This window comes from Fragaria vesca, linkage group LG7 (assembly GCF_000184155.1).
Source record: "Fragaria vesca subsp. vesca linkage group LG7, FraVesHawaii_1.0, whole genome shotgun sequence".
Taxonomy (NCBI): Eukaryota; Viridiplantae; Streptophyta; class Magnoliopsida; order Rosales; family Rosaceae; genus Fragaria; species Fragaria vesca.
Window position 1 is genome coordinate 15,789,785 of NC_020497.1, and position 23,356 is coordinate 15,813,140.

Sequence of the window (23,356 nt, forward strand, 5' to 3'; positions counted from 1 at the left end):
GAGAGAGAGAGAGGATACGAAATATAAAAGAGACATATGCGAAAGAGATAAGAAACAATGGTAATTTAGTCAGCAAAAATAGTTAAATTGTTGAAAATTTTGTTAGTGGGGATAACATTCTTAGAGTGTCAGTGGGAAATTTTTTCTCAAATTTTCCCATAAAAAACCGAATGAGAAATTTTTGGATAGCTGATAAGTGCCATTTAAACATCTCTTTTACTGTTATGTTACAGTGAAGTTTTGGACGGGACTTGTTTGTTAGCCTTTAAAAATACTAGTGGTCATAGTTTTTAGATCCACCTATACATCAAAAATGATGTTAGTACTTAGTAGTGCCAAAGACCAACCATTGAGCCTAAACATCTTATCAAAAAAACAAAAAAAACATTGAGCCTAAACAACATAAGAGGAGCTAAGTATCAGTGCGAGTTGAACTCTAGTCGAAAACTTGAAATAAACCACTTAACCGATAGCCCATAACCTTAATCCTTTGACCATAAGCATTGTGTAGCCATCTAGTTAGGATTATAATTAAGTTTTAGATGGAACTTGTTTGTTAACCATTGAGTATATATACCAGGGTGGCAGCAGTTCTTAGATTTATCTGGTACAGTGGTTCATGGGAAATGATAGCTCACCGTCATAGGTCAACCATATATTTGCGCGTAAAAAACAAAACAGGAGCTTAGCAAGATATCCATATACTGATATAATGTCATAATCAGTGATTACCCCTCTAGCTAGCTGAAAGTAACCACTCATGACATAGCAGTCATAGCTCATGACCTTCTGTGTTGGATTTTAACATTCTGCAACCATGCATCTAGAGCGGCAATGATTCTTAGATTCATCTGCTACACAGGAAGATAGCGCAGCACCACTGACCCTTAGAGCTTTGAAAACAATAGAAAGAGCTGAGCACGTACGTGTTTCACAAACTTGTAGCTAGTTGAAAACTTCAGATATAAGATATTCATTGCAGAAAAGCTCAAGATAAATAGGTTACGATAAATCAAGAACGTGACTCACGAGTCATCGCAATCAATAGGTTCGATGTCACTCAGTAATTCTCAGTCAACCAAATTTACTAGCCTCTACTAGTTTACAATAGTGCTCTTTTCTCGATCAAATCTCATCCTGAGACTACACCTTTACGTACTTGAAAAATACTTGACCAATAGAGATTCATGTATATATTATAAGGGCCTTTTGGTTCAGCAAGCACCTAATCAAGTCCTCAGTAAAACCACATCTACTCCCCGTATTATTATGATACAATGCAGCCAAAGACTAAAGATGTCTGATTCAATGGACAAATATCTTGATTGGGTGCATCGATATTCATTATTCAAGATGCAAATTAAACTTGCCTTAATTAGATTACTTATGGGTGATCGATCAAGATACTGACCATGCATTATGGCTCCGAATGATCACGCTGAATAATACCATGATTAAATAACTATCACAAGAAGAAGATATTATCATCTGCATAATGTTTCAATTCCGTTATGTTTTTTCCCTTTTCTTTTCACATCCATTTTGTCCTTAGATCATCTGTATCTATAATTGAATGGCAACTCGTTTGTACAACACAACTTAGATCAGTAATTAAAGACCAATGATCACCGGATATACATGATCAAACACTTTGAGGTTCTAGGACTAAATAGTTCAAAATGTTTACATAAAGAAAAATATGAACAACAAACAACACTTTGTGTTGTGCTCTTCTGAGTCTTTTCTATATGCTGACTGCTCCTAGGAACAGTGCTTCAAAATTTGCTCAAAAACTTCAAATCCACGTTACCATGCCACATCCCCAAGATATTAAAACCTTGAAGCAAAGATCAACCAAAGAAGGAGCTAGCCTTTCCCGGTTCCCATTTTGATCTCACTGAACTCAGATATGTTTTTGTCACAAAGTTTCCATACATCAGCTAGCCAAATGAACGATTACAAAGTTTCCATATATTGTTTCTTTATAGGAAACTGAACGATTACATTTCTTTAAATAAATAACTAAATATATACTCGATCTATTAATTTCTTTCTCTCTTTTTTTTTCTTCTTCTGTTTCGTTTCTTGGATTCTTGGTATTCGATCTCTTTATTGACCATGGCATATGGGACTTAATCTGTCCTACTTGTCTCTCACATCCAAGATTCCAAGGCGTCGTTACTTCCATGCATATGGACATGGTGTGTTATTGTTGTTGACGTGACAGAGACGGCTAGGGTTTGCATGAGCATGGTACTTAGCACAGTGAAGATGAGCTTTGCAAACTGCTGCTGGAGCTCGCTGAAACGCCACCGTATGAGAAACTGGACGGGGACAAGGGCAACGCTCCTTCGGGAACGGCATGGAGGATCCGGAGGCACATGTAGTACCACCACTGTGATTTGAAGATGAAGACTTCGAGGACGACGTCGAAGATGACGGAGGTTTCTTGGCGGGGAGGAGCGAAAGGATGGCTCTGATCTTCAACGGCGTGGCGGCTGTGTCGTACTCCTCGACGATATTGGCGAGGTCCTCGTCGTTCTTGATGGAGATGAGGGTGTCGAGGTCGTCGGTTGGGAGTTGACAACGGAGAACGACGGTTGCGCCACAGAGCTCTTCTAGCTTTAACAAGAGCTTGGGGAAGGAGATGGAGCGGGGCACGGCGAGGACGCGGGTTGTTCCGCCGTGATAACGGAGCTTGCCGTCGGGGTGACGAGGGAGGATCTTGCCGCCGTAGCTGTAGAGGAATTTGAGAGTGTGGTTGGTGGGGTGAGCTGAAGGTCTGACCATGGTGGCTTCAACTTTAGGGTTTGAGTTAGAGAGAGAGGACTTGGGGATTTTGATGAAGGACATCATTTGGAATTTTCTTGATACGAGGAGGACATTTGGAGTTGTGTTTGTAAGGAAACTGAGGTAGCTTTCCTTTTCCTAAATGGATTGGGCCGGCAAATGCAATCAGGTTTCCATTTCCTTAACGGAGAGGGATAGAGTTTTCTCAAATAAAAAATAAAATAGTTTCCATTTCCACTGTAAATAATGTTAATTTCATAGTTTCCATTTTCCATTCTAAAATTTAGAATCTCTCAAACTCCAAAAATCAAGTTTCTAACACTAGTTAAGCTAAGTTACCCTATTGACTAAATTCAACAATTTGATTACGAGAAACTCCAATATAATTAGTGTTGTTAGTTATTAACTCGTAAAAAAACAAAAAAACTTTCAATATGGAAAAAGTTCAGTTCTTGAGTCTTAGCTAGCTAGTGTAGTATGTATGTGGGAAGGAATAGATTAAGTTCCGTATGTTGTTGCATCATACAGTTTAGAGTTGCTCTTGAAACATTACAGTACGTGGTGATCTGTGATATTCTGTATAAAGATAAATGGTATATATGATTGGACTTTTTTCTTTTGAACAGGTCTGTAAGTATCCTCTTTCGATTAATTATACATTAATTACCAAAGTAATCTTTGCTAGTTTCAACAGACACAATTTGTATGATCCTCCTTTACAAAAAGCATTCTGATAGCAAGATCATTTGGACCATTAACTGAAGAAAATAGAAAAAATATTTACATAAAGAAAATCATGAACATCGATCAACAAAAGTTGAGAAGATTGAAGCTGCCAAACATATATTGTTGCTTCAAAAGACTTTTTCATGAGAGGAACAGTTAATAATTAGTAGCTTTCTTCGTCTTCATAGCTCTGGCATTCCTCACCTCGAGACAATTTTGAAACCGTTTCCTCACTTTGCTCATCGGTTGGTTTTGTCCACCAAAATTACTTTTCCTCTTGCGTGATGGTTCAACCTTGTTACAAACCCGAACCTGGCGACTTTGCTTCCGAGCACCGTCTTTCTCATACAGCCGTTTCACCCGTTCACCCACCTCATTCTCCTCCTCTTCCAATTTCTTCAATTTGGCCTGGTACAATTTCAACCATGTGTAACTGATTTTCTTTTGCTTCATCTTTTTGGCCTCCTCAATATTTTGGATCAACTCATCAGTGGCTTTACTTCCAAACTCCTGCCGAAAAATTCTCTTCCAGAACTTGTCGGTCACGGGACTCAAATCCCTACCCTTTGTTCTCTTCTCTATATGCATCAACTGCTCCTTGGAACAGTGTGACAAGATCTGCTCAAGAAACTTGAAATCCACATCTCCAACATCCCCAAGATACTTGCGATTATCTATCGCGGTTTCGATGCATAGCTCAACCAAAGAAGGAGCCTTTGTGGTTTCCATTTTGCTCTCTCACTCAACTCTGAAATGTGTTTCGAGGCTTCTCCTCCCTGTGTCTGAAATGTGTTATTTATAAACGAAGCCGAGTGCTCTCCGTTTCCTTAAAGGAAAGGGACATAGCAAGTTTTATATTTTTAATTTTTTATAATCCACCGGCATGAAAGGGCATAACTGTCATTTTATATATCTCTCCGCCCACACAAAATGTGTGACGGTTAAACTGTTACAGAAGCGCGCAGATAGAGAGAGAGAACGACATGTCGCCGATGAGATACCGGACGGCGATTCGGAGCAAAATCCGACTGCCGTTTCCGTTCCGGTCGCATCTGTACTCCTCTGAGTCTAGGATTGAGTGCAGGTCTGAACCACGGTGAGTCAGAATCTCAATTCCGAGTTTCATATGAAATTGTTGTGCTTGGATTCTGAGAAAGTGTATAGAATTTGATTCATATGTTTGGTTGATTCTGCAGGTCTTCGTTCGGAATTGCGTTTGACATTGACGGAGTTATTCTCGGTGGCCGTGCTCCGATCGGCGGCTCTCCTCAAGCTTTGAAGAAGCTGTATGGAGATTCCGGTAAAGTTTGATTCATTTTCTGTATGATTTGATGAGGTTCAATTCTGATTAGCTAGTTGGAATAGAGAGTAGATTGATTAGTGAATGTACATGTTTTTGATCGAGTTTCTATTTTTGTGTAGAGTGAATTAGTTTGGTGATGAATATCTGACTTTGATTGAAATGCTGCTACTTTGTGTAGGTAATTTGAAGGTTCCGTTTGTGTTTTTGACCAATGGTAAGTTGGCTAAGTTGTTATGTGGTTTAGTATGTCGTAATATATCTAGTGATTTTTCTGGTTGATTTAACTTGTTAAGTATTTCTTTCTGACAATTGATGATTTAACACTTAAGTGTCTGTTGATCAGGAGGTGGCATCCCGGAGTCGAGAAGAGCTGCTGAACTAAGTGAAGTTCTGGGAGTCAATATCCTGCCTTCTCAGGTAAGATTCTCAACATTTAGTTGTTCTGGTACAAAGGTGTCAAATTTATGGTTGTGTTGTCTCGAATTTATGGGACTGCGTTTGGCTGATGGAAACTTTGGCATAGCTCTCTTCCGGATGCAGGTCGTACAGGGTCACACACCTTTTAGAACCTTGTTGAGGAGGTATATGCCAGTGTCACTTGGATCTTTTTCTCTACATAAGTCTTTAAGTTTGGTTGATATGCTCATCCTTGGAGTTAAAACCTGTCTGATAGTGGAGACTGGGTGTCCTTATTTACTATCTTTGAGTTAAATGACTTCATCCTAGGAATCATAGCATAGTTATCAATGAAACGTTATGCCAACAAGGCATCCAGGTTGACAATTGGGTTGAGTGGGCATGATTTCATATTAGACTTCAGCTAAGTTATATCATTTGCACAGCATCTTATTTGACATTTTTTTTTATATAATTTCATGCAATTACCATCACCAAAACAGAATTTCATTTTATGGTTTTGCACATCAAAAAGACTTCTAGGTGCTGTTTGTAGTAAGGTGATAGTTATTTTTAATGTTCAGTTGACACAATGCAATGCCTGTTTTCATCATCTTTGGTTTTGGCCATTTATCTGTTTTCAGATATGAGAATGAATTGATTGTTGCTGTTGGAAAAGGGGAACCAGCTCTTGTAATGTCAGAGTATGGTTTCAAGTAAGTCTAGCTACTCTTAGTTAAGAATTGATACCATCTGTTGCTACACGTAAAAGGTAACAAATAGCTAATCTGTGGTGGCAGAAAAGTTCTCTCATTAGATGAGTATGCATCCTACTTCAAAGATATTGACCCGGTAGCTCAATATAAGATGTGGAGAACTAAGGAGGCATTGTATTGCAGTAGCCACTTGGAGGAATCAGTGCCAAGATATGATGTATACTCGGACAGGGTTAGTGCTGCTTTTGTCGTTAGTGATCCTGTAGATTGGGGCAGGGACATTCAGGTATGTTTTCAGCTCTCTTTTTTATTTTTATTTTATTTTTTTATTTTATTTTTTGCTTATAGTGCAGTATTAATATATTGGGGAATGCTAAGTATGGATGTACAACATATGCTTGTAATAAGGGTGGGAACATGCAGTGGGTTGAGAAATTTAATTCTGAACTAAATTTACATATATGATAAGTCACGAGCCTTCTAGAAGTCTAGAACAGTATGCATGTGACATTATACTTGTGACTTGTTCTATGCATCGTCTTATTATCCGTGCTTGGTTGTTTGTGCCCCAATAAAACCTTTGAGCTTATTCAAGCATTGAATCAGGTTCTCTGTGATATTTTAAGATCTGGAGGGATTCCTGGATGGAAGAATGGCAATCAGCCACCCCTTTATTTTGCCGCAGATGACCTTGAATATCAGGTTGGTCACTCTGATTCTTCAAACATGCTCTAAATGCTTATCTTAGAAGCAATATTTGTCTAGTTTACATAAATTTTCATCAAAACAAACTGATAGAGGACACCCATTTTTTATTTTTTACTTTTTTATTAGCCAGCATGCTAGAAGTTTCAGTACTATTCCCTTAGTCCTTATCTGACAGGTTTTGCTCAAGTATGGGATCTACTTGTTGGGTTTTATTGAATCATGGACGATGCCATTGAGTATCTTGGTGTGCAATGTCATGCTATTCAAAACGGTCCTATTCGGATGGTTTTCTCCATATCCTTGACTTTCAGAAAAGTAGCATCAAAAGAGGATGCAATTACTTCCCTTATAACCACAAATCCCTCATCTTTTTCAACTGTAAGGTTTACATGATAGTATGAATCACGGGTGTGCACTGATCAATTGCTTACTGATTCACATGCAGGCTGCATTTCCTTCTCAAAGACTTGGAATGGGTGCTTTCAGAATTGCTCTAGAAAGCATCTTCAACAGGTAGGTGAGACTTTGTCATGTTCAAATGTTCCATGTACTATTTATAAACCAGCACAGCGATCTTCACAAGTTGATAACCAGATATTTCGGTGTGAACCTGTGATGATCTACATGGAAATGGATTGTTTGTTACCCATCTTGGAAAGCCTTTGCTTCATCAGTATAGTCAGTTACCCACAAGTTCCATATGCTTGCAAAGAAAACTTATCATAATCAACTCGGTTTGGGTAATTACTTTTTACCAATAGAATTTGAATCTTGAACTGTAAGACATCCGTGCCTCACAGACTGATAAATGAATGTTTAGGAACAAATGATCTACTATCTTTTATGCAGTTCATAAAAGTAACTTCATAGCTTAATCCATTTTGGCTTTGCTGCAGGATTCACCATAGTACTTTGGAATATGTATCTTTCGGGAAGCCCAATCCGTTTGTATTTAAGAACTCTGAAGCTTTGTTGGCAGAGTTTCGACCATCTCAATATGATGATCATATTACAAATAGTGGATGCTCCCATTCACATGGTTTTAGAACCCTATATATGATTGGGGACAACCCTTTGGTTGATGTCAAAGGTGCTCAACAGGTATGCCGTTTTTCCATATGGTGAAAAACTCTTACTACCTCTAGTTTTGGATGTTTTTAACAAATCACCTCACCTTACTAATCAGGCCGGACATCCCTGGTTTTCTATTTTGACAAGGACTGGTGTTTTTAAGGGAAAAGATAATCATAAGGAGTTCCCAGCAGATATGGTGAGTAGTAGAGAAATGCAATCAAATTCATCTTGTGGAGATATTTATGTAAGACGGAAAAATGTACAGAAATGGGTTTCAGAGTTAGTTTGTCTCCTGCAAGTCTGAAACTGTGTAATATGCTTTTGTTTTGGGTATATGGTTTCTTATAAATTCTTTTGCACATTTTGTTGTTTCTGTAGGTTGTGGATACTGTAGAAGAGGCAGTGGACTTCATTCTGAAAAGGGAAGGAACTTTTTAACCCCTCCCAGTAAATAGAAGCTTCGGGCAGGAGAGATCAAGTGGTATTTCTGCAACTATTAGCTCAAACTGAAACAAAACGACAATTCATCTCATCATTAGTGAGCCTATTTTCCTCCTTTCTTGACCTTAGACATTTGCAATATCGGCCACTTTTGTCAGTCTCAAGAATCCTTCCACTGAACAGACAAAGCACGTTTACTCTTTGATCGAAAATATTCAGGCGCTCAGGGTTGTAACTGTATTCCTCAGGAACCAAGTTTGACTTGAAGATACCCTATGTCTGTTAATTGTACCCCTCATGAGAATGTGATCAATCTAAACTCTAAGTTCAGCTCCAAAGTGATTCTCAGTTTTGTAATGTATTATTGACTATATGCTATTATTGACGATACATTTCTACCAAATTCAAACCCAAATGAATGTAACATACACCCAAAGACACAACGGAATGAGAAATGTGGTTCCTCATTCAACCAAAAGTGTACAATTGTCCTTTTTAGTGATCAAATTCCCATCAGTACCTCCAGCTCAGTGGCTACTTCTTCCATGGAAGGCCTTTCCTCTCTTCTAAACCGTGCACATCTTTCTGCAATGCCCGCCACTATTATAGCTGTCTTAAAATGTCCGCCACTGACTACTTTATGATCAAGTATACGACCCACGCGACCCTCGTCTACTAAAGCAACAAAGATATCTGCTAGGTGTCTCTCTCCTTGGGGCCTATCAAGAGACACTGGTTTTCTGCTCGTTAGTAGCTCCATAAGCACAATTCCAAAGCTATACACATCACTCTTTGCCGTTAGTGTGTTCGAGTGAACATATTCAGGGTCCATGTATCCCAGTGTCCCTCTTATTAAAGTAAAAATAGGATCTCGGTCTTCAGCAACCAATCTTGCAAGTTCAAAGTCTATCAGTTTTGCTGTGTGATTCTCATCTATTAGTATATTTGCTGAATTCACATCTCGATGTATGATCATTGGTGTGGCGGAATGTAAGTATGCTAGTGCTCTTGCTATATCCACTGCTACTTTTATTCGCAACTCCCATGTCAGTGGCGGTGATCCTTTGCCGTTTGTTTTATAAATGTGCTCGTACAGACTGCCATTTGTGATGCCCTCCAACACCAGTAAAGGAGGTTTGGTCTCCAAACAACATCCTATGAGTCTCACCACATTTTTGTGGTTGATATAACCAAGAGCAATCATCTCCGTTGTAACAAGATTAACTCCTAATGTTCCAAGTAAACTTTTGATCTTCTTTACGGCAACCACTGAATTATCTAGTTGTATTCCTTTGTAAACTGTTGCAGAGCCTCCTTCACCAAGTACTCGACTTACATGGTAGTTATTTGTAGCATTCTTGAGGTCCTTTTCAGTAAAGATTGCTGCCCCAACATTTTGTAGATGAATATGCAGTCGACCTCTAGAGTTGCTGTACTCTTGGAAGTGCCTTGAGAACTTACTCCCTACACTTTCCATATCACTGGCCATTAAAACAAGGGCTTCAACATCACCTATTGCCTTAGCAGACTCAGTTGCTGAGGGTATATCAGGAAATGAGATCAATGCTGGCCAAGATAGAAGTTCCTCTCCACATAATTCCCCGGCACCTCGTTGCAAATTACTAAAACATATGCTCTTTTCAATCTTTACAACTCCCTCTACAATAATGAGCATCAGTTGAAGTGGTTCGCCCTCTTCAATAATGATATCGTCTGTATACTTCATAGGCTCAAGATGCTCACATATTGCCTTCAACCCTTCTTCATCCATGTCTTGAAGCACTGGCACCTATTTAAAAAAATAAAACAATCAAATATATTACATCATTAATTTTTAGTAACTGAATGTTTCATAGTAAAACTAGCTAGTTGGTTACCTTCTTCAGCCTATTCAAAGGCGAGCAATCTTTAATATACATTCGAAGTGGCAAGGGAAGAGTAGAGAGAATATAATCCAGACCACTGATATTGCGGTTGTCATCAAGTTCTTCTTGTACTCTTTCTAGGATTTGCGACTTTATATTATCCCTCGATCTCATAGGCACCAAAGATTTCGATAGCCACAATTCTATCTCTTGACCTATCAGATCCCTCTTTCTCTTCTTGTTCCTCTCGTGTCTATGTGATTCTTTTGTTGCAGTCTCCAATTGCATATATGTCTGTGTAACATACAAACTATGTGAGAGTGCAAACAAGAGGATAGTTAAGTTCAAGGAAGTATCACATATAGAGACTCGCACGAACCTGCAAATTTCCTATGAGATATATAAAGAGTAGCAAGCCAATTACAGAAGTAAAGACCACAAAAATGTTTTCCCATATATTCGTACTTGGCTGAAGGTTTGAACCAAGAGAACTGCAAAATGCACATGCAGCAATATATCAACTAAATCATATCACAAACCTCGATCAAGTGAAAAGTTCAATATGCTCCAAGCCTCCAAGTAAGAACATATGAAACCATCATTTTTCTAGCTATCTCAAAATATACCTCAAATTTCGCAGGCCCCAACAGAAGCAGTTCGTCAACTTCAGGAGAGAATTTGTTGATTTAGGTATACCAGATTGGAGGATACCAAGAAATATGCCAAAATCGAAGAGCTTCGAGTCTGGCGTATCTATAGGGCATAAACTATTTAGAAATGTGATATTTGTAAATGAATGATGTTCATGGCAGCTAAAAGTACTAATGTCGCATCCATTTACAATTTGACAAGCATGTTGCCAGCAAACTAACATCCTTTGAATAGCAAAACAGTACCATACGGCTCCAAGTACCTGAATGAGCAAAAAGTTAAACAATTAAAACAGTTACAGAGAAAATTTGGAGCAAAGTACCGACCACTCAAAAGTTTGAAATCAAATAATGTAATGAGAAGTAAAAACAAGAAAGAACTTCAAAACATGTTGTGTTTTGTCTTCTAACAGACTACACGGATAGGAAGAAAGAAATTAAGTCTGATTGTTTTCAGATGGGAGAAGATGAAATTGTGATGAAACTTACGTTGCTAGCGAGGATATACATGAACAAATTGAGGAGACCTTTAACCCATATTGCAGTACTCTCTCCATCGGCAGATCTTTTAGGTTCTTTACACGATAAGTAGATGCGAAAAACTCGTGGCACATATTGCACCAGCAGGAAAAAGTTCATAATAAACTTATTTGCATTGAAAGATCTTGAGCTCCTCATTTTTGAAAAGAAGATGAAGATCAATACCTGCACTCAATCCATTGATACCACTCATACCAGTGTGGCAGTACCAATAATTAAAGCTGATTATGGTAGGATAAAAACTAAGCAAACAAATATTATTTGATGGACAAGAAATTTTAAGAAAGTTTAGTTTATTCGGCCAGTGATTATGGTTTACTGGTGTACGAAATTGTAATGGAGGATATGTAAAAGAATTACTTAGTTACTAAGGTATTATTCATCAAATTGCTTTATGATAACTTCATATCCATTTAGCATGTACGATTAAACTCCAAATTAGAAGATCGAGCTCAGATTCTTACCTGTGGGAAGGGAAGGATAGCTAAAATGTCAATGATAATATATGAGTGCCAAACCATCTTAACTATTGTTGGCAATAAAGAAGAATACTTCCTCTTTCCAAATTCGTGGATTAGACGCAGACGATGTTCAGATGTATAAACTTGAACAAGAATATCTATTGCATAGAAGATATCTGTAACTAATCGTGAAACAAGAGCTGCCACCTTCAGATTTTTGTCAAATCCCAAACAACTTTGGTCTTGATTGATCACAGGAATGTAGAGGAACATCGGATCCAGCATGACAGCAAACATACATGATACTACAAATATCTTACTCCAGTAGTGCTTTCCGAGGACCAACAACGCCGGATGGTCTTCGGGGTTAGCCATAAACCTAGTTACAGGGTGGAGCAAGGGAGATAAGGCATATACTGACCAACTGAATCTGCCCCACCAGCTAGCTAGCTGATCTGCAAGATAATGCAGCAAAAGCAGATGTCTCCCATTTAAAATAAAATCCACATATCCTCTGATTGTGGATGAGGGTTGCTACACTTATCAATCAAGCTTTTCCTTTTTACAAGTTATTCACTCATTGTGGAGGAATCAACTTTTCCTTTGTATAGTTAGGAAAGTTATACGGGTTGAAATACGGTACCTGAATGTATCAATACATCTAGCAAACTACTCTACTTCTGTATCCAAGTCTACTTTGCTTGTTTGGTGCTTCCTTTTCGTTTTATTATTTTTAATTTTACTTGTTATATGTCCAACTTTTCTCAGAATTAGATTAACAAATTAACCAGTGATTATGATATCAAACCCCTAAAGCAACTGCAATAATATGAGAGCCAGACATTAATCAAGACTAATATGATTCGATATTATCACATCCAACCTTACAAAGTAGATGACTACAAAATTAAAGCATTATTTTTTATCTACGAGATCATATCAGCAAAAGGCATCAATGAAGATGCAAGTGTTCGACAAAATTAGCAGTCAAGACTAGCCTAGAGATCTCAGAGATTAACATAGACAACAACCACAACAACGATTAGCTTCAGGAATTCAGTTCGTCCTGTGACTTACAGTTCTCACATCCCATTCTAGATATGCTTGCTAAGGATCGTCTCAACCACACCTTGAGCTATAGGGTGATAAGTATCGCGAGCCTCTGCAAACACCCTCTTGGCCAAAATCTTCTCCTCTTCCTTACCAGGGCCTTCTACAAGAGCAGTGTATAGTGGGACAAGGTACTTCTTCCTTCCAACTGCCTTCAAAGTTTTTTCCACCTCAGCATAATGATCTTTGCACTTGGAAGCAATTGCCAGCAGAAGAAATGCCACCTTCACTTCATAATCTTTTGATTCAGACAGACTGTAGCGAGCATTCAAGTCTAAAATCTGCACATACATAGAACTATACATTCAGAAAATAGAAAACCGACATGTGAAAGAAATCAAATGAAACTAAAGCATCCTATGTGCTAATGTGGACATTTGTACAATGTTTTGTCCCGAGGAAATAAGATAAATTGTCATAAGCAGATGATAAATATAAATGATAAACTATGTCTGAAACAAATGTTTTAAAGTTATAAATGAGAAAAAGAATGTTTCATAGTTCCTAGAAGGTCAAGGAATCAAGGCTTCACAAAAACTATACCAAGTTTGGCAGTCCAACTCCTGGAATCTTTACACAACAAGGTATGAAGTCAATCACCTCTAAATACTAATTCGAGTCTAATAGCTTATGAGTGTCCACAAAACAAAGTGCAGTTTTTGTATAAAATACAAATCTAAACGTCTACACCCAGTTACTAGCCATCTAAAAACTGATTCACTTTTCAATTCAGATACATCCTTAGACATAGTCCACTAATGACAGAAAAAATTGATGTATACAAAGAGAGCGGTCTGTGCGTTATAGTGATCTGTATAACTTGATATAGACTAAGAAACAAAAGAATGACCAAGTGAGTGTACTCCCTTGCAGAGATCAAAGTAGTCCGTGGAAAGTGCAACTTCATACAAACAAAGAATAAAGTGCTACTAAATGAAGGAATATAGCAGGCCGTTATAAATTAATTCACAAAAAATCAACGGGATATTAGCTGTTGAAGAGAAGGAACTCAACACTACCTGTGAGGCCTCAATAGATTTCGGCAGATTCTCCAAGTAGAGCTCCCACTCCATTCCCCCCCAATCGGCAACTTCATCCTCCCTTGGCATCCTACCAAGCTTAAATTCATTTGCCATTGATATAATCTTTGTATAGATGCTGGAAACTGGTTCATAGGCATCAGGAGGGATACCAGTGCCCTCAGTCCACAGAGTCAAGTCAATCTCCTTCTCTATTCCAGGTAGGTTTGCTTTCAGAAATTCGAGAAATGTTTCAGTATCGATTGATTTGAACTTGAAGGTGGCAATATACTTCTTCGTAAATTCATCAAATGCAGGCCTTCCAACCTTAATATTCCAGAGCAAACAACTACAATCAAAACCCTTTTATAAGACAATGTCAATAGTCAAAGAGGTCATAATCAACCTACCTGACGTTCAATGCGCCACAGAAACTGGAAACCTTTTTCATATGGAACTTCAGAATACACATCGTCTGGGTCCACTCCTTCCTGGTTGGTTTTCAGCTTTGTAAACTCCAAGTTATCCTTGAACCTCTCCATTCCCTTATTCAAACCCCTCCAACCGATTCCAATATTCAATGCTGCTCTGTCCTCACCTTGCACGGCCTCAACAATTCTTCTCTCCGCATACGTGGTGAAACCCTGTCATAACAACAATAACAAGCTCACCTCACTTGCAAAAAACAGACATCGACACACATAATCAACCGCAAGCTACTCAATATATCAGCAACCTCCGATGCATTATCCAAATTCTCCTAGGCCATATCTTTTAGTCGAAAATTAACCTCAAACCAATGCGGATATATAAATAAATTGAAGAAACCTAACATCCGAATATCTATGCAAACCAAAAATGCAAAGAAACAAGCAATATCTATGCATCCTTTGGATGCAAATGCCAACTATGAATGTACAAATATATGAAACCAGTGATGATGTGATACCTCATTCAACCAGAAGTGCTCATTAGTCTTGTTAGTGATCAAATTCCCAGTCCAGCTATGAGCCAGCTCATGCGCCACCACCTGAGCGCCGCTCGAGTCACCTTTCAGCACCGTCGGCGTCAGAAACGTCATCCTCGGATTCTCCATTCCGCCGTAGGGAAAGCTCGGCGGCAGCACCAGCAAGTCAAACCTCTCCCACTCGTAAGGCCCAAACAACGCCTCCCCTTGCCTGATCATGTCCTCGGCGCTCGCAAACTCCTTCGCCGCCGCTTCCAGCACCGCCGGCACCGCCTCCGAGTAAACCCTCGTCCTCGGTCCCACCTCCCGGAACCCCAGCTCCCCGACGGCGAACGCAAACAGGTACGGCGGAATCGGCTGCTCCATCACAAACTCCTCCACCGTCCGCCCCTCCGCGCACCACGCGCCGTCGCCGCACGCCAGCAGTGATCCCTCCCCGGCGATCGGGTCCCTCCGGTCGACGTGGCGCGCCGACATGACCGCGGAGAGCTGGCACGGGACGTTCAGCCGCGCCGAGTAGCACACACGCGCCGCCGGGGTGTCCTGGCAAGGAAAAACCGACCGCGCGTGGATGGCCTGGCACTGCGTGTAGACGAACGGGAGCGTCTTGTTGAACGTCTGCGGCGGAGATAGCCACTGGAGCGCGGAGGCGGTTGGGGCGGTGGTGTAGACGATTACGACGGAGGAGTGGTTGGAGAGAGTGAGGGTGAGGTGGCAGCCTTTGATTGGTTCGGGGGAGGAGAGAGAGAAAGGGAGGGGGGAGGAGGTGAGGGGGTCGAGGACGGAGAGGACGGTGAGGCCACGCGCGTCGAGGGAGAGTGGGCCGGAGTAAGGGGAGGGGAGGGTGAGGAGGGCGGAGGCGTGGATGAGGGAGGAGGAGAAGTCGAAGAAGAGAGAGAGGGAAATGTGGGTGGCGAGTGGGTGAGTCGAATCGGTGAACGAGTGAGGGTCGATCGGAGCCATCGGAGAAATCTGAGCTAGGGTTTTGCAGAGAGAGAGAGTGAGAAGTGAAGTCAAAATCGAATTTGGGGGAAGACGCTGTCAGGGTTTTTATTTTTTTTGGGCTTTTAAACTTTGGAGGGAGAAAATGGAATTTGGAGGGAGGTATCGGATACGGGCGGCTGTAGGATAAGGATGTGGTAACTTTTTACATTTAAAAATAGATGCTTTTGGTTTAACTTTATGATTATCTCTTCTTTAGCATAATTCTTTGCTTCTATCTCAAGGTCCAAAGTTGTTAGAGATTTTTAATGGTATACATTTTGAGGGTTTTTTTTTTTTTTTCGCTTAACAGTATAGTTTGACCAAAAAGAAATATAGTTGGGTTTTGTTGCAAAGCATGGTATGATTTACCCACATAGATTTGAGATGTAAAGTAAGGGCCCAAGGAGTTACATAGTAGATGCAATGACTCACTTGAATCATGTGATCTTATGGTTGTCAACATTGTATATACGAGTCAAATTCATTAAGGTTACTCTAGATCTACACCAAACTGGAATTATGTGATCTACATTCAATTTAGTTCAAATTTTATATTAAAATAATGGGAAAATAACTAATCAAACTCGAAAAATCAATTTCGATCCAACTCACACAGTAGTGTTCATCTGGTTAGTAATTGACTAAGAGATTCATAATCAGTCACGTTAGATTTACATCTAAATGTTGAAAACAAAATAACTAAACTTAAAAATAATTCTCTTCACTCTTAGATTTACATCCAATGGTGACCGATCATAAATCTGTTGGTCAATTACTGATCAGGTGAACATTACTGTCTAATCCACATAGTCATCTCCCAGTATGCTCAAATCCTACGCTTCAGCGCCTCTATAGCCCGATCCCATCTCTATATAACCTAATCGGTTCGTTTCAATAGACCAACACTAACCAAAAGCCAAGTTCGGTTCAAATCTCTGGTTCGCTCGAACCTAAACCGTTTACGAACAAACAACACCCGACCCGACCCGAATTCGCCCCATATATCCGATACGAGTAATTAGAGAGGCTAATCCTAGAGCTTTAGTTAAGGATTAGGCCCACATCATACAAGATCATTTTCTTAGCCCAGTGGAGCCTACATTGCATCAAAATCTAAACTAAACCCATTATTACAAAACTCCATCTCTCTCAGAAACTAAGGGAAAAAAAAAAAAAACCATCTTCTTCTTCATGCTCTGAAAGTTCAAAACTTTCCCAAAGAGAGCGTCTGAGAGAAGCTCTCTCTTATCAAACACAAGCTCACTGAAACCCTAGAAACCCCAGAAAATGGACGACTACACGAGGGAGATGATGGACCTCAAGACCCTCGTCACTCGGACCCTCGAAAAGAAGGGCGTCCTCGCCAAGATCCGGGTACGAATTTCCACTTTTACCCTCCATTTCCATCTCATTTCGTTAAAGCTTTCGCCTTTCGATCTACCCAGTTTGAATTCGAAGCTTAATTTGACCCGGAACGAGGTTTTTCCTCATTGGGTTCATTTCTGAGATGGGGGGGCCCATTTTCGGTTGACTCGGTCTAGGGTTTTGTAGCTTGGGAATTTAGGAATGCGATCCTTGTTTTGGGAAATTAGGCTGTGATTTGTGATTAGTGGAAGTTTTGGTGTTATTGTGAATAGGAAAGCTTGAATTTTGATGTGGAAAGTTGATTGTTTGGGTTTGTTTTTGTAGGCTGAGCTGAGAGCAAGTGTGTTTGAGGCGATTGAAGAGGAGGACAAGGAGATTGAGAAAGACGAAGGCTTGCCTCCGGCGCTATTGGGTAGCTGTAATGATCGTGCTAAGCAGCTTCATGCTTCTCCTTCGGGTGCGAGACGAATCCCAGGCTTGTCATTGCTTAAATGAGTGTTTGATTGTGCTTTTCGGTTTTGTATGCTTAATTTGGCATTGTCATTGTAGGGAGGTTGCTTACGGCATTGGTATGCGAGTACTTAGACTGGGCGCAGCTGAACCACACGATGAAAGTTTATCTGCCCGAGTGTAATTTGGTAATCAAGTGGACTTTTGGTGCTGAAAGTTTTGAGCTTTTGAATATGTTTTGAAATAGAGTGTTGTTTGTGTATTAACAATGTTGGTATTGAATGGCAGCAAAAGGATTCCTGGAAAGCTGAGTTGAAGGACTTCAGTAATAAGAATGGATATGACCTTAACAGAAATGGGGATAGTGGTCCTTTGCTTTTGGATGTGCTTGAAGGATTTTTGAAGTTTGAGGTTTGTTATTATCTGCTTTGTATAAAAACTGTTTAGTTTAATTCAATTAGCATTGAGACTGTAGTCTTGCATGGGAACGTTTTAAAGGATTTTTGAAGTTTGAGGTTTGCTATTATCTGCTTTGAACAAAAGCTGTTTAGTTTGATTCAATTAGCATTGAGACTGTAGTCTTACATGGGAACATTTTATTTGCTCTGAGGTACCTTTCCCTGATTATTGTGTCTAATGATGAATCAAATGCTGTTGATTGATCCATGATGTATTGTTTATATTGGCACACCTTAACCCTAGTTTTTCAGCCCAGAAGGAAATGTGTATATGTATGAAGTTAACTGGGGGGCATGTTTCTGCCTTCCATACTTGTGTTGAATTTATAAAAAGTATTTAGATCAGGTTTTGATTTAAAACTTCTTGTTGGATAAAAGCTTTAGAAATCATTGAGGCGTTGGTTCTGTGCTATATAAGTCAGTTTCACATTGCCCAAATGCAAGTTTTTTGATATTTGGTATTGATAAGGAATAACTTTTTGTCTGTCATTTGACTATTGAAGAAAGTCTTATAAAGAAACTTTTAGCCATGTACATGTGTAAAAGTTAGGAAATAGCATCCTATAGATCTATGAAGAGGAATGCCCTTGGGGTTCACAAAGTGATTGGCCATGAAGTAAATAGATACCGTGTTCATCGTGTATTGAGCACAACTATGTACAGCATTGCTAGTGGTTGAACAACTATGTACAGTAATGCTAGTTTAATCATATTGTGGGTACAGGTCTTTTGTAGAATTGAGCTGATAAGTGCAACTAGTGCCTATACATCAATGTCCCTGAAATATACATATGACAGGAGTTGGTAATCCCCAGAGTTGGGTTCCTTGAAGTGCAAGTCTAGAAGGATATTAAAAAGTAACCATTTTTAATGATTTTGCATGCATACTGAAAACTGATCTTTCCCTTCGTTGCCTACATGATTGTTTGTTTGGCAAGTTTTTCCTTTATTTGAGTTCTAACAATTAGAGCTTGTATGTACAGAATTTGTCTCAAGCAAGGGGTACTGGAAGGAGGCTAACTGCTTCAGAAGCAGAGGCCTTATCTAATTTAGACTCTAGGAACATGCGAAGACCTTCTTCGTCATCTGTTGCTGGAGGCTTACCTCCACTGGGAAGGTGCTGAACCCTACTGCTTTGAATCTTTTGTATTGATTTTGTCTCCTTTTGTATTTCTCTTAAAACTCTTAATTGATATTAGTTTTGTTATGTGCTAATGATAGGCCTGGTGCTGCTTCCCAGTCATCTGGTGAGTGAAAATTCTTATTTCTTATGTCCTCCATCTATTTGCTTGCCTTTGTTCTCTATCTGATACAATCTCGCATTCAGATCGAAGAGGTGGATCCTCCATGTCGAGCCACAGGAAAGATGAGTACAATTGGAGATATGACAATGAAGAACTTCCGGAAGCCATGGAAAACCTTCAATTGGATAAAAAAGCTCGAAATCTAACCACATCCTGGCGGTACGTTCTCAATTCCTAATACTAATATTCACATAAACATCAGGAAACACTTTATTTCCGAATAAAACTGAAGTTCAGCAGCAACTGTATCTGAGGACAGTCAGCCACTCAATAGTTCATGTGCATTGTTTCAGTCTCGCACTCATAGTTCATGTGCATTGTGTTCTAAGCTTTATGTACTTTATGTGACTGTGCAGGCACGCCGGAGATGGAAGTAGTGAGGATGACAGCAGGTCTGACCAGATGTAGCTGAATCAAGTGATGATGACAGCCTCTGTATAACTGCACCTGTATTTTATTCTGTATTTTCATCCTTTGATGATAGTAATTTTTATGTAAGATCATACTGTACTCTGATTTCATCTAGTGCGCTTTTCGAGTGTTCATCTGTATTTATTTAATTTCAATTTTGACCCTCTTCAAAAAAACTTAATATCAGTAATCCTTTCTTGCTTGCAAATTCTCATTCTCATTTCAATTTCAGATGTTAAATGTGCTGGCCTTTAGATGGAGACGAACTCGAGACGTGTCAAATCATGGTTTGCCCCGGGACGTTTGATATAAAAAAGAAAAGAAAAATGGACAAACATTTATAACGTGGCGCGTTTCTAAAACGCGAAAAGCTCAAAAGCTGAAGTCTCCTGGCTTTTAGGAAAAGCCAGAAACCCAAACACAAGTCTTCTTCTCTCTTTTTCTGCTTTCTATCGCAGCACTCATCAAATAATTGACTTTTGCCTTCCCTCCTTCTCCTTCCTCCTCCTCCCATGGCGGTTCTGAGCCGCGTTCTGAGACTGAGAGCGGCAGGACTAGACCGCTTCGTCGTCCGGAGCTTCCAGTCGTCGTCGTCGTCGTGGCGAAATTCCGAAATTGACCCCAAGGCGGCGGCGGTGCTTCCTTTACAGCGAGACGTCAAGGACAGAAATGTCCAGTGGGTTTTCCTCGGCTGCCCCGGCGTCGGCAAAGGCACCTACGCCTCTAAACTGTCGACTCTCCTCGGCGTGCCGCACATCGCCACCGGCGATCTCGTCCGCGACGAGCTCTCCTCCAAAGGTCCTCTAGCTCACCAGGTGCTTAGGGTTTTCAACTTTCCCAATTCCAGTCGTTTTGATAGACTTTTTCTTCAATTTCGGAGAATTTGATTGAAATTTGAGAGCAATTTGCAGCTTGAGGAGGTTGTGAATCAAGGAAAGTTGGTTTCGGATGAGATTATAATAGACTTGCTGTCCAAGCGTCTTGAAGACAGCGCAGCTAAGGGTGAAACTGGCTTTATTCTTGATGGCTTCCCTCGCACGATTCGGCAGGCGGTGAGTTTTCCATAGAATCTTGATCAAGAATGTAGCTTTACTTGTTAATTGTTAGTTGTTTAGTATATTTATGCGGTTTTGATTTGAAGTTTAAAGGTAAGGTATGAATCGTGTGAATGGTGTTGTCACTGTTTCCCATGGCATTGTAATGAGGGTGAAAGATATTTGAATTCTTGTTGGGACATTGATCTTACAAGAAAGGCGTGAGAGGATGTTCTAGAGTGGAGATGTGGCGTGATCGAATTGGCACTTAGAGGGTAAGTTGCTGCTGCTAGGGATTAGTTGAGATTCGTCGAGTTGAAATGTACACATGAACCTAGGGTGTGTGAGGAGTGATCGCTTGGTTATTGTGTTGTAGCTGTAAAATGAGTATCCTGATGACATGGTTATGGTATTTCTGTCTGGCTTCTGTTGGTTTTATAGCTTATGCATCTTTTGAATCTGCCGGTCTGTGTTTGCAACACGGTTTCCCTTTGCAATATGTTTGCTTATGGAAGTCATGTTGTACTTAGCTTTTTAAGTTACTTTGGTTTTAATCGCATTAGCTTGATGTGAACAGAGATAAGTTCATTTACGTATAAAAGAGACCCATTCCTCAGTTCTGCATGTTGAATTCCCGCATAATTTAAAGTTTGAGTACAAATTTCATTGAACATTACATGAACACTGTGATTTCACTAGTGTCCTGATGCAGTGGGACTTTTCAGGTCTTGCATGTGAATTTCTTTACTTTTAAAATGGCTCCAATGGCTTGTGCTGCTTTTTGTGTGATGGCAATTATGTCCTGACGTTCCACTAATTCTACCCTACCTGTCCCCATGCCCTTCATTCAGTTATAAGTTATGATTTGCCTTCTAAGGTTTTGTAACTTTACAGGAAATTTTAGAGGGAGTAACAGAAATCGACTTGGTAATCAACCTAAAGCTTCGTGAAGAGGCTTTGCTTGCAAAGTGCCTTGGAAGAAGGATTTGTAGCGAGTGTGGAGGAAACTACAATGTTGCCACTATTGACATTAAAGCTGAGGAGGGGAACCCTAGCATGTACATGGCTCCACTTCTTCCGCCTTCACATTGTGCATCAAAGCTCATCTCACGATCTGATGACACTGAAGAAGTTGTCAAGAGACGACTACATATTTATAATGAAAAGGTATTGTTTATGCATCTTTGGAGTGTCCTCTTCCATCATTTCAAGAAGCAACTAAGTAGTGTATCGTACATGGCTGAGCAACTAACTAGAGTATAGTCCTGTAGGAGGTTTCTGTGCATATATAGACAAAGTTCATGAAAAGGCTATTATGCCAACATTGATTCGTTGGAACATGTGACAACGTTGAGCCTGCATTTAGACATTGGCTGTGAAGACATGCTTATGCCATTAGTAAATGAGAATAACTATAAAGTCACTAGTCAGCAACAATAACAAAATTTTAGGATTTTGTTTTAGCTAATGATTTGAGTCTCTCATATTATGTTGTTCTTGCAGAGTCAACCTGTAGAGGAGTTCTACCGCAGTCGGGGAAAATTGTTAGAGTTTGATCTTCCCGGAGGGATTCCGGAATCCTGGCCAAAGCTGCTTCGAGCTTTAAACCTGGAAGATCATGACGATAAACAATCTGCTGCAGCATGATTTGTAAATTCGGTACCAATATACATTAAGTTGGTTTCCGTTAGGAAAAGTAAAGCTAGATCAATCATTCTTTGCATGTCAGGGAAGCTGGTGCATTAATTATAAATTTGAAAGGAAAAACTCCTATATGCAATAAAAGCACAAAGAGGCCCATTTCCTTTCGAGTTATATAAGTTGCTGTGGGTCTAGTTTGGGGAGGTAAGCATTGTGATGGTCAGTCAAGTTGTTGTTTGAACAATTATTCTTTTTATGGGAAGCAAGTATTCATAGCAGTCCTATTTTGCCAGTTTTTATGAATATTGTTTGTGAATTGTGAAGTGTGAAGTGTGAAGTCTGTTCAAGAGATCCGCCACCTTTCAATGGAGGTGAGCTTGAAGTTTACCTGCTGCATGCTTTCGCAGAGTTGACATGAAAATGAAATGATGAAATCACATTCACACCTTTTCTCCAAATTAAGCAAAGTTTTTCTCAACTTGAAAATTCATAGCTGTTTTAATCTCTTCTTATGAACACAGAGCTGAATCCTGTAGACTGATTAGTTTGCAATTCCAGCATGACTAAAATATCCAAATCTGCATAGAAACAAACACAGAAGATCGATATCATATGTTTACATAACAAAGGTGAGCATATGTAGATGCAAGAAATGCTACCACCTCTCTAAACTACAAAAGCAATTCGTATGGAGCCATGTATGACTGTGAAGAAAGACTAAGAATAAACAGGACGACCTATAGCTTTCCTTTTCATTTTCATTCCCACATGTCTTGGTGGCTGTCCTTTCATGTCTATACACTTGGTTCGGCGGTGGCTCCCCAACCCTAAATTCCAGCCTCACAAACAAACAAGAGAAGCACACTAAATAGTGTATACCTTCTTGCTACCATTAAAAGCTATAGACGTTTAAGTATGGCTGTAAATCGGTTTGACACCCCTC

General features: G+C 39.8%; 7 protein-coding genes across 7 annotated transcripts; 3 read left to right on the top strand and 4 right to left on the bottom strand.

Annotated features, from left to right (window-relative positions):
* Positions 1–2,178: 2,178 nt before the first annotated feature.
* Positions 2,179–2,790, bottom strand: LOC101305707. The gene has a single exon (XM_004308767.1). The coding sequence runs from the start codon at positions 2,788–2,790 to the stop codon at positions 2,179–2,181; it is 612 nt and encodes a 203-aa protein (XP_004308815.1).
* An 882-nt stretch (positions 2,791–3,672) lies between these two features.
* On the bottom strand, positions 3,673–4,245 carry LOC101305995. The gene has a single exon (XM_004308768.1). It carries the CDS (start codon positions 4,243–4,245, stop codon positions 3,673–3,675), a length of 573 nt encoding a protein of 190 aa, XP_004308816.1.
* A 236-nt stretch (positions 4,246–4,481) lies between these two features.
* Positions 4,482–8,493, top strand: LOC101311039 (uncharacterized protein YKR070W-like). Its single transcript, XM_004307382.1, has 12 exons — positions 4,482–4,612; positions 4,713–4,816; positions 4,998–5,033; positions 5,163–5,236; positions 5,360–5,400; positions 5,860–5,931; positions 6,016–6,217; positions 6,538–6,633; positions 7,085–7,152; positions 7,536–7,740; positions 7,826–7,909; positions 8,092–8,493. The coding sequence occupies exons 1-12, from the start codon at positions 4,500–4,502 to the stop codon at positions 8,149–8,151; spliced, it is 1,155 nt and encodes a 384-aa protein (XP_004307430.1). The 5' UTR covers positions 4,482–4,499; the 3' UTR covers positions 8,152–8,493.
* On the bottom strand, positions 8,463–11,850 carry LOC101310746 (cyclic nucleotide-gated ion channel 1-like). The gene is made up of 6 exons (XM_004307381.1): positions 11,674–11,850; positions 11,159–11,374; positions 10,646–10,932; positions 10,399–10,510; positions 10,032–10,313; positions 8,463–9,943 (listed from the first exon to the last, which is right to left on the bottom strand). The coding sequence occupies exons 1-6, from the start codon at positions 11,728–11,730 to the stop codon at positions 8,657–8,659; spliced, it is 2,241 nt and encodes a 746-aa protein (XP_004307429.1). The 5' UTR covers positions 11,731–11,850; the 3' UTR covers positions 8,463–8,656.
* A 678-nt stretch (positions 11,851–12,528) lies between these two features.
* On the bottom strand, positions 12,529–15,807 carry LOC101311514 (leukotriene A-4 hydrolase homolog). Its single transcript, XM_004307383.1, has 4 exons — positions 14,749–15,807; positions 14,210–14,443; positions 13,800–14,126; positions 12,529–13,061 (listed from the first exon to the last, which is right to left on the bottom strand). The coding sequence occupies exons 1-4, from the start codon at positions 15,727–15,729 to the stop codon at positions 12,765–12,767; spliced, it is 1,839 nt and encodes a 612-aa protein (XP_004307431.1). The 5' UTR covers positions 15,730–15,807; the 3' UTR covers positions 12,529–12,764.
* A 1,101-nt stretch (positions 15,808–16,908) lies between these two features.
* LOC101311799 (protein TONNEAU 1b-like) lies at positions 16,909–19,946 on the top strand. The gene is made up of 8 exons (XM_004307384.1): positions 16,909–17,124; positions 17,440–17,572; positions 17,665–17,753; positions 17,854–17,976; positions 19,007–19,140; positions 19,245–19,270; positions 19,351–19,486; positions 19,684–19,946. Exons 1-8 carry the CDS (start codon positions 17,038–17,040, stop codon positions 19,733–19,735), a joined length of 780 nt encoding a protein of 259 aa, XP_004307432.1. The 5' UTR covers positions 16,909–17,037; the 3' UTR covers positions 19,736–19,946.
* A 143-nt stretch (positions 19,947–20,089) lies between these two features.
* On the top strand, positions 20,090–22,836 carry LOC101312094 (probable adenylate kinase 1, chloroplastic-like). Its single transcript, XM_004307385.1, has 4 exons — positions 20,090–20,553; positions 20,650–20,790; positions 21,667–21,939; positions 22,276–22,836. The coding sequence occupies exons 1-4, from the start codon at positions 20,251–20,253 to the stop codon at positions 22,417–22,419; spliced, it is 861 nt and encodes a 286-aa protein (XP_004307433.1). The 5' UTR covers positions 20,090–20,250; the 3' UTR covers positions 22,420–22,836.
* Positions 22,837–23,356: the final 520 nt, after the last annotated feature.

Coding starts and splice junctions, on each gene's coding strand:
- LOC101311039 (XM_004307382.1), top strand. CDS start 4,500: ATGTCGCCGATGAGATACCGGACGGCGATTCGGAGCAAAATCCGACTG. Junction 5,034..5,162: donor GTTTGTGTTTTTGACCAATG/GTAAGTTGGCTA, acceptor TCTGTTGATCAG/GAGGTGGCATCCCGGAGTCG. Junction 7,153..7,535: donor CTAGAAAGCATCTTCAACAG/GTAGGTGAGACT, acceptor GCTTTGCTGCAG/GATTCACCATAGTACTTTGG.
- LOC101312094 (XM_004307385.1), top strand. CDS start 20,251: ATGGCGGTTCTGAGCCGCGTTCTGAGACTGAGAGCGGCAGGACTAGAC. Junction 20,554..20,649: donor AAGGTCCTCTAGCTCACCAG/GTGCTTAGGGTT, acceptor AGCAATTTGCAG/CTTGAGGAGGTTGTGAATCA. Junction 21,940..22,275: donor TACATATTTATAATGAAAAG/GTATTGTTTATG, acceptor TTGTTCTTGCAG/AGTCAACCTGTAGAGGAGTT.
- LOC101310746 (XM_004307381.1), bottom strand. CDS start 11,730: ATGGTTTGGCACTCATATATTATCATTGACATTTTAGCTATCCTTCCC. Junction 11,375..11,673: donor CTATCCTTCCCTTCCCACAG/GTAAGAATCTGA, acceptor GATTGAGTGCAG/GTATTGATCTTCATCTTCTT. Junction 9,944..10,031: donor CTTTGAATAGGCTGAAGAAG/GTAACCAACTAG, acceptor TTTTTTAAATAG/GTGCCAGTGCTTCAAGACAT.
- LOC101311799 (XM_004307384.1), top strand. CDS start 17,038: ATGGACGACTACACGAGGGAGATGATGGACCTCAAGACCCTCGTCACT. Junction 19,141..19,244: donor GGCTTACCTCCACTGGGAAG/GTGCTGAACCCT, acceptor TGCTAATGATAG/GCCTGGTGCTGCTTCCCAGT. Junction 19,487..19,683: donor AATCTAACCACATCCTGGCG/GTACGTTCTCAA, acceptor GTGACTGTGCAG/GCACGCCGGAGATGGAAGTA.
- LOC101305707 (XM_004308767.1), bottom strand. CDS start 2,790: ATGGTCAGACCTTCAGCTCACCCCACCAACCACACTCTCAAATTCCTC.
- LOC101311514 (XM_004307383.1), bottom strand. CDS start 15,729: ATGGCTCCGATCGACCCTCACTCGTTCACCGATTCGACTCACCCACTC. Junction 14,444..14,748: donor AGCACTTCTGGTTGAATGAG/GTATCACATCAT, acceptor TTGTTATGACAG/GGTTTCACCACGTATGCGGA. Junction 13,062..13,799: donor AATCTATTGAGGCCTCACAG/GTAGTGTTGAGT, acceptor ATGTATGTGCAG/ATTTTAGACTTGAATGCTCG.
- LOC101305995 (XM_004308768.1), bottom strand. CDS start 4,245: ATGGAAACCACAAAGGCTCCTTCTTTGGTTGAGCTATGCATCGAAACC.